The sequence below is a fragment of the Labeo rohita genome, unplaced genomic scaffold (assembly GCF_022985175.1).
Source record: "Labeo rohita strain BAU-BD-2019 unplaced genomic scaffold, IGBB_LRoh.1.0 scaffold_492, whole genome shotgun sequence".
NCBI classification, from domain to species: Eukaryota; Metazoa; Chordata; class Actinopteri; order Cypriniformes; family Cyprinidae; genus Labeo; species Labeo rohita.
The window spans coordinates 44,339-57,476 of record NW_026129413.1 but is presented as its reverse complement, the minus strand read 5'-3'; the positions used below and the strand labels follow the sequence as shown (position 1 = coordinate 57,476).

At 36.9% G+C, this 13,138-nt stretch overlaps 1 protein-coding gene across 1 annotated transcript; it reads left to right on the top strand.

Annotated features, from left to right (window-relative positions):
- Nucleotides 1-6: 6 nt before the first annotated feature.
- LOC127160917 (location of vulva defective 1-like) lies at nt 7-6,247 on the top strand. The gene is made up of 10 exons (XM_051103546.1): nt 7-177; nt 666-727; nt 1,971-2,086; nt 2,186-2,505; nt 2,774-2,838; nt 3,217-3,398; nt 3,549-3,661; nt 3,754-3,818; nt 3,917-4,095; nt 5,024-6,247. The coding sequence occupies exons 2-10, from the start codon at nt 708-710 to the stop codon at nt 5,113-5,115; spliced, it is 1,152 nt and encodes a 383-aa protein (XP_050959503.1). The 5' UTR covers nt 7-177; nt 666-707; the 3' UTR covers nt 5,116-6,247.
- Nucleotides 6,248-13,138: the final 6,891 nt, after the last annotated feature.

Here is a 13,138-nt window from a genome sequence, read left to right as displayed (position 1 = left end):
ACAACAAACTCACCTACAACTGCAACTGCAACTGAAATAGCCACAACTCAAGCAACAACCTCAAACACAATCCAGTCAGTTCTTGTTAGTTTTTCCAGCAATGAAACTTTTGACAACAACCTGTTAGATGCAGCTTCAGAGGCATACATAAGCAGAGAAAAGAAAGTCGTTAATGAGGTACGTTTTGTAGCAAATATTTAAGGTACATGCAGTTTGCACTGTAAGTTAAATATTTGACAATTTTAACAAACTCTTCACATTTGAATGTATTCAGCAAAATTAGATATTAATATAACTAATTAATTGCACCTCATATATATATTAGTGTATGTTATTTTTGCTCCAGCACAAATAGTGTTCTATTTTGTTTGTGCACTGGTGCAAATATTATTATGCTGCTATTTTAATAATTAGTTCAAATTTTAATCTATCAAAAAATTGCCAACTGCACTTTCTTTTTGGCATCCTCACTATTGACTTAGAATTTCTCAAGAAGAGTTGAAAAAAAAAAAGAAAAGAAAAGAAAAGAAAAACACGTAACTTTTTGGAACAGTAACTCCATATCACGTGAAAACAAATGAATGACTTTTTTTTTGGTGATTAAAATTCATAATTGATGAAATTCAGAAATGTTGAAACTGACATTGTCAAACTCTTTTCCACAGTTGGATCCATTATTTAAAAGGAAAATCCCTTCCTACAAAACCATGAAAGTTTCTCGGTTCTCGTGAGTATTTCTTCCCTTACAAAATACATTTCTTCCCCAAATACATTTCATTTTTGGAAAACCATAGTCTTTGGTTTACAGATCAATCTAGACAGCTATTTATTTATTTTCTTCTTTATTGTGCATGTAAGAAGTAATCATTTTTAATGTCCAAACATTTCTGTGGGATCACTCAGACTGAGGCAACTGAGGCTAAAGCCTAAATCTAGGGCTCTAACTAACCATGTTTTTTTTATAATCGCTTAATCTGTGGATTATTATTATTATTAGTTTTGATTAAGCAGATGAATAATCTAATAAAGAACTAAAATGTAATTTTAATCCATTACTTTAAACAATGTTATTCCACATACTGCTCAGTGGTGCCCTCCAAACAATGTGTAACATAAAGCCTAAGAAAACAAATATAGTTAATGTTTCTATGTAGACTATGCTGTAGGATTAAAAATACAAACATTACATTTAAAAACAACTGATTGCTATTTTAGTGCATTAAAACAACTAAATTAATAAATGATAAACAAACACAAAAGCACAAAATGTTAACTTGTACAAGGTATGAAGAACACACATTCATTCATTTCAACAATAATAATGATATTACATGCATAATGGGCTTTTCCAGTAATGATGCCTTTACTGTTAGTTCTCTCATAAATATTATTACTTGTGTTGCATGTAGGATTTTAAACCTACACTTAATTTCCAACAGAAAATATATTTAGTTGTGTATTTTAGTCAGAATCAATGCGCTGCTTACGTTTGACTGTAGTCTGTAAAATAAAACAAGACTCACTTGTTGTCAGAATATGCAAAATGGAAATACTCACAGGACTTCCTAACATACAGATAACCATAACATGCAAGGTATATGTTGAGGAAAACACACATCAGAGTCATTAAATAGCACACGCACCTGTGAAAGCAAGACAGGGAAAGTCACGTTAAATGATTACGCTATAGTTTGAAGTGCTTATAAATATAAAGCATTCTCATGTTTCAGACAAACTTGGGTCATTTACCTTTCACACGGCGGCTCTTTCCGCAGTCTATGTTTGTAAATGTAAAATTGTTCTTTTCTACTGGTTTACGTAGGCAAAACCTAAATAACCATCTTAAAACAAATTTAGTATGCCAAAGACTTTTGCATGGTACTGTATATGAGTTTTTGTTAAAAGCGTGTGAAGACTTGTATAACACCACTCTCTCTCTGTGACTCATTATTACTCTTTCTCTTCTGTAGACAGGGGTCAATCATCACTGAACTGAATGTGACATTTGGAACCTTACCCACAAACCAAGACATAAAAGAAACCATCATGCTAGCTAATGACACTCTTAAAATCACCAGTGTAACAGGTAAGTCAAACAAGCAACAACATAAACTATTGCTGTTGCACTGCTGCTATTAGTCATTTTCTCAACTGTTATTTGTATTTTTCCATAATCATGCAACAGTATTGGACCCCTTCGCCACAACTACCAAAGCCACGCCAACCACGCCAACCACAACTACAACTGCCAACCTTAATACAACAACAACAGCAACAGCAACCACCTCAACAACAACAACAACAGCAGCAACCACCACCACAACAACAACAACAGCAGCAACCACCACCACAACAACAACAACAGCAACCACCACGACAACAGCACCAGCACGTCCTCCGCCATCTGTAGCTATACAGATTGTTATTATAGCGATATATGTTCCAGCACTGGCAGACAACAACTCTCCAGAATTTAAAAACCTAGCCACAAAAGTAGAGAACATGGTATGTTTCAAACTGCAGAACAACACAGTGATGTGTAAACATAAATGTTTAATGGTCATTTGTTGTAAATAATTCCAAAATTAATTTAAAAAAAGACAAAGACAAAAATCTAACCTCAGGTTCGTGCCAAAATATAAACTTTTCTAGTACTTTAGTTCAATTGTGTAGTGCTTTTAAAAAACAACAAAACATAATCTACTTACATAAAATATGACATTTTGAAAAAATATTTGGAAACTTTGCTAAAACTGACTTGCTGTTTTCACAGTTTGATGAAGTCTATAAAAAAAGGTTTGGGGATCGTTTTATCAGGACCATCGTAATTGCGTTCATGTAAGTAAAAGTCATTTTTATTCCTTACTTTAAATGATTGCGTTAAGAATTTACACCCAATCATGCTTTCAATGTCAGACAGTTTGTGTAAATTTTCATGCTATAAAAACTTTCATTTATGCATTGGCACACTTTTATCAAAACAACACTGTATGCAGTGTAATATATTTTAGCAGTTTATGCTTTTTTTGTGAAATGTTGTCATTTATTTAAATAACTTCACTACTGTCAAGAGCACAAAACATGGCAAGATTTTCTCTCCTTTATAAATTATTACATTTATTTAGCTTTTCTAACCATTTACAGTTGTTAAGTTGCAACCCAACACTAAGATCATGCATATGGATGTAATTATTAACTGTGAAACCTTTTTTCCAGAGCTTTTGCCAGATCCCGGGCAGAATCAAACGTACAGGCGGAGGTTGAGCTGGTGTTTAGTCAAGAGTCCACTGAACCGATCCCCAGCAACTCTGACATTGTGGAGACTCTAAAAGAAGCAGCTGCTAATTCAACTGCAGGCTTCAACCTCACCCTTGATGCCACCTCTATTACTGTCATTAGTAAGTTGATTTAGATATGCTCAATTCATAAGATTTTACTATGTTAACTTACCTAGAAAAGTTGTCCACAATCTCTGCTGCTTTTTTCTTGTTGTTGTTGTTGTTTTTTTTTTAATCAATTCGGGGTTTTTTTGTTTGTTTTTTTTGTAGAATCAGTGAAGACAATTCCACTGACAATCCTCACCAATGGAACCTTTGTGGCTGCTCTTTCCAATAAAAGTTCTTCTGAATTCCAGAGCAGAGCTTCGATGATCAAAACAGGGGTGAGTGTAACGTGTCTGCTTACGAATTTTTATTTATAACTTGCTTTAAAAAAAAAAAAAGCCAATTTTGTCAAACAATTCTTGTTTTGCAGCTTGAACCCTTTTTCCTTGCTGATTACCCTGCATCATTCAGCCTCATATCCATAACAAACTTCAGGTATGAATATGCTGGTGCATTCTTCAAATATAGCTTTTGATTCAACATATAACGCTCAGTTTTCATTAACGAATCTCGATTGCAAACTGTCTCTCCAGTGAAGCCAATGTAAAATCAAGGAGTGTGCCCACGCTCCAAAACAGCATGGATCTTGTATTCGGAGCGGATGCTGTTCTACCCAATAGCACGCAGATAGTGAACACTGTAGTTCGAGCAGCCAGAAACAACACGTTGACCTTCCAGATCTTCACTTCTTCAATTATAATAAATGGAACAAGTGAGTGATGCACTTAAATCTTGAACTGCAGTGAAATATTTTGCACTCAGATGAGTATTTTTTTTTTTTTTTACTTTGTTTACTGGAGTTGTACAGGGTTTCTGTATGTTTTATGAAGGAAATTTTAAGACATTTTGAGACCTTTTTAAGATCAGCAGAAACCATATAATATCATTGTAGGTTGGAGTACAATTTGTAACTTGTTTGCGTTTTGCTGTAATGCACAAATAGAAAGTTTTGCACAATTTGTGATACAAAAAAGAAAAAAAAAGTCCCATTTTTGTAGAATCACTGCAGAAAATTCCAGTAACAATTCAGACTAATGTAACCTTTCTGGTTACCTTTGTGGCCAAAGTTTTGTTGAGTTTCAGAACAGGGCATTAATTATAAAACTGATATATTAGCACACTAGCATGTCCTAAGAAACATTAATTTACAGACACTAAGTTTTGGTGCGGATTGTTAATAATTTTACTCACTCTGCCCAGTTCCTGCTTATAATGCAGGAGATTCATCCATTTAAATTGAATTTCTCATACTGCAACCGTGCACAATTTAGTTTCACTTCTGACATTCTACTAACTACAAGTAACTTTGGAACTACGTCAACTAAGTACCATTAATTTGCCCCCATGTGTCATCTAACTTTCATTAGTATACCGTTTTGTTAGGGTTAGGCTTAGCAGAGTCACTAAAAACTGACTGCAAATTTTCCACCCCTTGCAATTATTGATATGGACATGTATTCTACTAATGACTGGTAGTTGACGGTTCAAAATTGAATGAAATTTGAAAATGACTAACGAAATCAAACAGACTTGCAGTGTTGCAACTGTACTTTGTCTATTACACTACTTCAGCTTTAGGCAAAATTCCTGAAGGTCAGCGAATGATCATTTCTGTCTGTTTTCTTTTCTTTGTAACGCAGCATATTCATCAGCTGAAGTCAGCAGCAGGATCAGTGTATTGACCGCTTCAGTCCTGGTTGCTGTGTCACTTCTGTTTCCACGGTTCAACTGACCATAACCACTTATGTCTATATAAGTGATTCAGACAGGTCTGAATCTTGCCTTCCACGTCTGCTCACATGAAGGACTCAAATGAAGTTACTGATGCTGCTTAATGAGTAGCAATGAAAGTACTATTTTACATAACCTATTCTGAAAACTTCAAAATAGATCTAAGCTATAATTTATATGTGTATTCTGGATTTGTATGTACCTGCATGTTTTCATAGATTTACTTCAGAACCCATAAAACGAGCAACAGTTTTAAATAAGCCATCCTCAGATCATAACTCATTACTTCACTTAGATTAAACATAACTATACATATTTAAAGAAATGCTATCATGTGCTGACAGAAGAAGAAGGTCGATGTAAACTTTGATCTCTTTAGATAATTCCACTTTAATATTGAAATATCAAACTCAAACTATTGTCTCATGCACGCATACTTGTAGCCCTTTTGAAATGCAGCATTGCCGCTCCTCTGAAACCGAACGTAAGCCATGCATTGGAAAATGTTAAAGGTCTTTTTTATGCTGGCTGACTCTGAAGAGTCTTCAATGGGTTTTGATAAGCGAAAGGATGCTTTTAAAACCTGTAATACAACTCGGAAGAATGACATAAAGCTACAGGATATGACATCAGAAACGTCCGGGGGAGAAACTCAAGATGGTCTGATACCATTACATATTAACACGAAAACCTGTACAACAACAGCATGCTTCTTAGTTAAGCTAGACACACATTTTCATGCACTTGTATCATACCAGTATTTTCTAAATTATTTATTCTAAAGAAAAAAATATCTATCCAATATTTTCAATGTTAATTTAATTCTGAACTCAAAGGGATTTTCTGTGAATTTGTGAGAAATGTATTGCTTTGTTGATATTGTTCACGCTGGATGTAGTAAACAATATAATGGATACCAAGAGCACAAGTGAAATGATCATAGAGCACAGTGAGTATATACAAGCACTGTTAGATTGTATGGGTGTATTTCAATTGTATGGATGTGTTTCAATTCTGTATATGTAATATTTATTACCTTTCTGGATAACAGTTGCATCTAAGTGATAAATCAGATCTGGTGACACAAGTAGAAGTATAACGGTGGTATATAAAAGCAATCATTCTCATTTTTAGTCACTGAGTCATATTTCTTATTCTCTCATCAGCTGTAAATATTTTCCTATCAGTCGCGTTTCATATCAGATCACAATTGATTGTGCAATTCCTACAGTAGTTACCTTAGGATGCCCATCCCATGGCAGAAACAGAGAAGCAAATAGAGAAAAAAATAATAATTAGCTGCTCTTTTTTGTTTTCATAATATAAAATACATAAATACACACATATACAGTATATATTTTTAAAAATATTTACATGTATTCATATAATTTATATTATATATAACTATATATTTAATATATACACAACATATTTTTCTGAAATACATGCATATGTACATAATAAATATACGCAGCACACACATCTTATAAATTCTAACAGTCTGAAATTTACTTATCATTTTAAGTAAAACAAAGTGCTCAATAATCAACAAAGTCAATAAAAAACTTAGTTCACTAAGTTGAAGATTCTGAGAAAAACGTGTAAACTCACATAAACAATAGTAATGCTAGACACAGTAACACAGTAGTTTAGTAGACAGTAGTAAACACAGTAGTTAATTATTTTTTTACTCTACAGTTGTGCAGTAAAATTTACAGTAAACACTTTATTTTAAGGTGTCATAATACAGAGTAATTACCTATTTAAGTACTTAGTAGTAGCCTTTGTACTAACATGAATCAAAATGTACTTACCATGTAACTATGTTAAGGAACAGCTTGTAGTTACAGTTTGTAATTATGTAGATGTAATAGGCAGCTGCTGTTACACATACGTAACAGACCGAGTCTGTTACACAGCTACATATGTAACCAAAAGACTGTTACATATGTGTTGCACACTTTATACAATGTAATTAAAATTGTAAGTACACAGACATAAGCTACTTAAAATTAGGTGTATTAAGATTGTACTTATGTGTGCAAGCAGCTGTGTAACAGACTCGGCCTGTTACACATGTGTAACAGTGGCTGCCTATTACATTTACGTAATTACAAACTGTAATAACAGGCTGTTTCACAACTTATTTACATGGTAAGTACATTTTGTTTCATGTAAGTACAACGGCTACTACTAAGTACTTAATTAGGTAATTACTCTGTATTATGGACACCTTAAAATAAAGTGTTACCAAATTACTTTAAAGAATTTTTGAAGATAACATGAAAAAATTGCCAAAAATCCTGACAGAAAACATCCTTAGGTTACAAATGTAACCATGGTCCCCAGAGGGAATGAGACGCTGCGTCAGAAAAACACTTTAGGAATGCCTTCAGCGAGACCATGCTTTGAAACACGTGTGCAATTAGTCCAATGAAGAAACGGACATCACGGGCAAGTGACCTAGAGACCAGGAAGCTGTAAAAGCATGTGCGGTGCGTGCAGCCGGGAGCTTCTGTGTAGAGAAGCAAATGCTGCAGGGATGCCGGAAGTATGGCTATGAGACGCAAACTCAAGCTGCGTCAGAAAAACACTTTGGGAACGAGATACCCACACCACTAGACTTACAAGTCCCTGCCTAGTGTGGGAGAGCACAGCTACGGCGAAAGGACAGCAGAGCTGGGAGTACCCTGGATACCGAGGCCATAGAATCTCACAAAGGTGAGGGGCATGGACCAGCCCGCAGTGTTACAAATGTCAGGCAAGGACACGCCCGACGAAAAGGTCTTGGAGGCCGCCATACTTTGGGTGGAGTGAGCCTTTACCCTCAAAAGAGAGGGGAGATCAGAGGACTCATAGGCAACTAAGGGTCTGTTTTGTAGCTGTTTCATGATTTAATTAAGAAAAATAAATTTTTAAACATTGCCTTAAGTTTTATCTTTAACTGTAGAAGCTGCTATATATTCAGCCAAAACAGACTAGTTTCTGTTGTAGTTTTGTTACTCTGAAATTACTCTGGATTAATGCACAGCTCTATTTTGACATCGGCTTGTCAAAAAAGTTTGTTCCGTCGACTGCTACAGTTATCACTGTCAATCAATGACTTGTGTTCTTTTTTTTGGCGTAACAATTTAGCAGATTCACTCGCGTTTGTCATTCTTGAAACAGCGTGTGGACATTGGGTCCTCTAAGGTAAACAAAATTTACTTCAAATTGTGAATGGATTATGTAGAGAAACCAAGCAAAGGGCGCTCCCCGTATAACACAACTGACCGAGCTCACGTGAAAACACCTGATATAATCAATGACTAACTAGACTGTTAGTACACGGTGCTACATAAATAAACATAAATATGAACATACATACATACACTAGACATAGAAACAATTTTTTAAACCTATACATGTGACTATACATATACTATAAATAATTGACTATATATACACATAACCTAAGACAGGCAATACAAGTACTTCACATAATAACTGTGCATGATAATGTGCAGAAGAGGTATTTAAAAGTTAAGAAGCAAATAGTGCAATATGATTTGTGGTGCACTGACAAGTAAACATTTGTCCTTAAGTCCTTATTAGGTCCTTGTAACGTGAAGTGTTAATAAGAAAGTTTCTGGTGCATATAGAGTGTTTCTACAGGTGGTTTGTCTAGCCCACTCACCTGTATGTAGCACACTCAGAGGTGCACAATGTTTTCTAATAGTGTTTACACTTACGCTTAACAATAATAATATTGTTTCCCAGACATAAAATATTTTTTGTATTGTATAATACATACAAAGCATGTTTATGTTTATATATATTATATATATATATATATATATATATATATATATATATGTTTATATATTATCATATTATTTATTTAGTTATTTATCGTATAACAAATGGATGTAATATGATTGTTTACACTGTATGTGAATGTTTAAACCATGTTTATTAATACTCTGTTCTCAAATAGACGTTTAACGTGATAAACAATAATTAGTTTCTCAGATATAAAATGTCCTTTTTATGTTAGTACAAATGTTTGAGTCTATGACTACAAAATCGTACACTATATATACACTATATATTACAGATGCTCCTGATATTAACATGCTTACAGATGTTTTGCTTATGTTGTTTATTTTTTAGTGGTCTGACACCTGCACAACAGATGAAACCTGTTGTCTTTCAATTGAGCCTTTTCAAACTGTTTTCTTCTGAGAGCGCTGTACCAACCTCTGATATTCAACTACACTGATATTCTAGTGTAAAACAAGTTTCTTGACTACTGATGATAAATTTTGTAAATATCAGGTATGATTTACTTTTTTGCACTTGTTGAACAGAATTCAGAAAAGTCTGTTCACATCTGGTTAGATCAGGGTGCTCAATAGTGTGCATTTGACTTTCATTATGTATATTTTGATGATACTGTGTTGTGATTAAAATACAAATAAACTAAAACTACATTCTTTGAATCTCACATTGTTTCTTACCTGACAGTCACAGTTTCATCGATGGGCCATTAGGGGAGGGCTCTTTGTCTCTCAGATGTGAATTGCTAAATATTCATGGCCATTGTCACTCCTCGCATATTCCCTTTTGATCGTAAAACATGTCTTAGAAGATTTACATCAATATATTGTTTTCTCTGAATGAGTGAACGAGATGATTTCACATCATTTTATAGAAAAAACTCTAGCCTACCACATCCAGTTCTCAAAAGTCTTGTAAACAAATGTTCTCAAATATGTGTTTCATGGCCTTATTTCAGTGACTTAAAAAATAGGTTTTCACTAACCAACCATTAACGTTGTGCTCTCAAAAACACAAACATGTACATTCATGTTGTGTACATATTATTGTAGCCCAGTTTGTGCTGATTACAATGTAATCAGACTTTAGCAACTTTATATGTTTTATATGTTTTTAAGATACTGAAAATCCCAATCAATCATCCGACCGATCAATCAGTCGACCTCTACTTATACTTTGTGACTGATACAGAACTATACAGGTAGCCAGTGTAGAGACTGTAAAATTGGGCTAATATGATCATACTTTCTTGACCTTGTAAGGACTCTAGCAGCTGCATTTTAGACAACCTGTAGCTTGTTTATTGAAGATGCAGGACAACCACCCTGCAGTGCATTACAGTAGTACCTTTCTTCCAGGAGGTGCATGAAGAATTCACTAGAACGTGGACATCTGGGTTCTTCTCTTCTCACTACACACGAAGACGGGGAAGCCAAGGGGTACGTTGACATCCCCCAGGTGGAGCGAGCAATTGCAGTACATTTATGCCAACAAAACGCCGCCACCTGGAAGAACCATCCGTGCCTCCCGTCCAAAGCCTGTAAGCTTTCGTCGGCTCTCGCTGCAAAGCCTTATAGCGCTGCGGACCAGGCCGCCTCAGCGCTGCACGCCATGGCCATCCTGCAGGTCCATCAGGCCCAGGCGTTGAAACAGCTGCACGAAAGTAGGCCTGACAAAGGGTTAATGCAGGAGCTGCGCACGGTGACTGTCCCTTGGTCAGGTGATGTCTACCATGGTAGTCCAGGAGCGCCATCTCTGGCTGAACCTGGAGCAGATGGCTGACGTCGACAAAGTCTGCTTTCTTGACGCGCCTGTCTCCCAGGTCGGCCTCTTCGGTGACACTGTCGAGGACTTCGCCCAGTGGTTATCAACAGTCCAGAAGCAGACAGAGGCTATAAAACACATCCTGTCACGCAGTGAATCCACCAAGCTGCCGGCAGCCAGGCCTTCGTCTGCTTATCACCTCGTTCAAGTTCTGAGCGGTGTTCTGCTTCCTCAGACTTGGAGCACTCGTCACCACCGCGGGATCAGGAACGGAAGGTAGGTGCTGCGGTAAGCAGCTAAACTCTTATTCAAGATGCTTCGCCCCTCACGTTGAGTCCCCTTCCACCGCAGGTACGTCACCCGCTTCATTGATCCCGCTAGCACGCAGGTTGGGGGCAAGGTTATCACTTCCCAACCCCTCACATTGGTTGATCCGGACGGTTCGACTCAGCTACACGATTCAGTTCGCAAGGGATCCATCCAGGCACAGAGGCGTCCTGTTCACATCTGTCCCTTAGGACACAGATGCCTCTGTTCTGTGTGTGGAGATTGCAGTTCTCCTGGTGAATGAAGCAATTGAGACTGTCTCTTCAGCCGAGATGAAATCAGGATTTTACAGTTCCTATTTCATCGTACCAAAGCGGTGGGCTACGACCCATCCTGGACCTTCGAGTTCTGATTCGTTCCCTTCACAGGCTGCCGTTTAAAATGTTAATCTCGATGCATTTGTCAAGTCTCGATTGTGCCTTGACACAGACCGTTTCTTCGGTTTGCTTTCGAGGGTCGGCCGTATCAGTACAAAGTCAGTACAGCCCTTCGGGCTGGCCCTGTTTCCCAGTGTCTTTATCAAACTCGCAGAAGGTAACCTCCAAGGTTATTATAGTTTTGCTTTTTTAAATTCATTTATATTAAATATCGTTTTGCAATTTGCAATAAAATTTAGTTTCGTTTTTATTAGTTTCATTAATAATTGTGTTAGTTTTAGTTTAGTTTTTATTTTGTGAGCACATTTCTATTTAGTTTTTATATAGTTTAGTTTCAGTTTCAGTTGTAGTTTTACAAAAAAAGATCACTTCCAGAGTGCAGACCAATGACTTAATTTAACCTTATGACACAAAATTAATTCATGCTGAGCTTGATAAGGTGGTAAAAGTATACAAGCAGTCAAGCATTTTTACTATAAATCTACACAAGTTGCACTTTCATAATCATAATTAAAAGCAGAAAATGTGTGTTATAATATTTAATTAGAACATAAATCATGTCTTGCTTTCCCGCAAACAAACATGCATAATTGGAACTAATTTAACTCAATAATAATGGCAGGGCCTTTCCATTCGCAGCGTTGCGCATTATTGGATTTGTGCTGCAGCTGAAGTGAATGACAGCTTATTAGGGAGTGCTAGTTGCTCGCTTTCTGTAGTCTATATAACTTTATTTGATGTGTTTTAGAGAAAATCACATTTAAACAATAAGGCATATTTGTTCTTTTCATTTCTGAAGAATTATAAGCATTGTTGTTCAAAACAGATTGTTCACAAGATGTAGGCAAAAGTTTTATTGTTTACAATGGATGCACGTTCTAATCTTTTTTCTGTTGTGCTTCTTGTGCTTGTTTTCTACAAAGTACCAACTTAGAATGCCTATTTGTTGGTTTAATCGCTTGAGAAAATAAATAATTTTGCTTTAAGGATGCAGCAAATTTAATGTGGCGCCGGCAGTTCAGGTCACTGTCTAGGCTATGTCAAACGGGCCGGGTCGGGTACAGAATGTTGGTGTGCGTTTACCAAACAGCACCTGTGCAGGACTCTGTTTTAAACTGCTTTCATCTATCCAGGTCCCTGACCTGATCATCAGGTTCCTGAGAGGTGCTAGGAGGCTAAATCCGCCTTGTCCACACCTCATCCCCTTTTGGGATCTCTCTGTGGTCCTTGCGGGCCTTCAGAGAGATGTCTTTGAGCTGCTTAGGTCAGTTGAGCTAAAATATCTGTCACTTAAGACTTGTTCCTGATCGTGCTCACCTCCATCAAGAGGGTGGGGGACCTGCACGCATGCTCAGTCAACAAATCGTGCCTTGAGTTTGGACCAGCTGATTCTTACATAATCCTGAGACCCCCGCCTGGTTATGTGCCCAAGGTTCCCACCACTCCTTTTCGAGATCAGGTGGTGAACCTGCAAGCGCTGCCCCCGGAGAAGGCAGACCGAGCCTTAGCATTGCTGTGTCCCGTCCGTGCATTGCGCATTTACGTGTACCGCACCCACAGTTTCAGACGCTTCGAACAGCTCTTTGTCTGCTTTGTAGGACAGCAGAAGTAGAATGCTGTCTCCAAACAGAGGTTGGCCGATTGGGTGGTAGATGCCATCACCTTGGCCTACCAGTGCTAAAGTGAGCCGTGCCCCCTAGGACTTCAAGCCCACTCCACCCAGAGTGTCGCCTCCTC

What these genes read in the sequence shown, in the direction of transcription:
- LOC127160917 (XM_051103546.1), top strand. Translation starts at nt 708, where the DNA reads ATGAAAGTTTCTCGGTTCTC. An exon ending in CACCTCTATTACTGTCATTA is followed by an intron (nt 3,399 to 3,548) that starts GTAAGTTGATTT and finishes TTTTTTTTGTAG; the next exon opens with AATCAGTGAAGACAATTCCA. An exon ending in AATTATAATAAATGGAACAA is followed by an intron (nt 4,096 to 5,023) that starts GTGAGTGATGCA and finishes TTTGTAACGCAG; the next exon opens with CATATTCATCAGCTGAAGTC.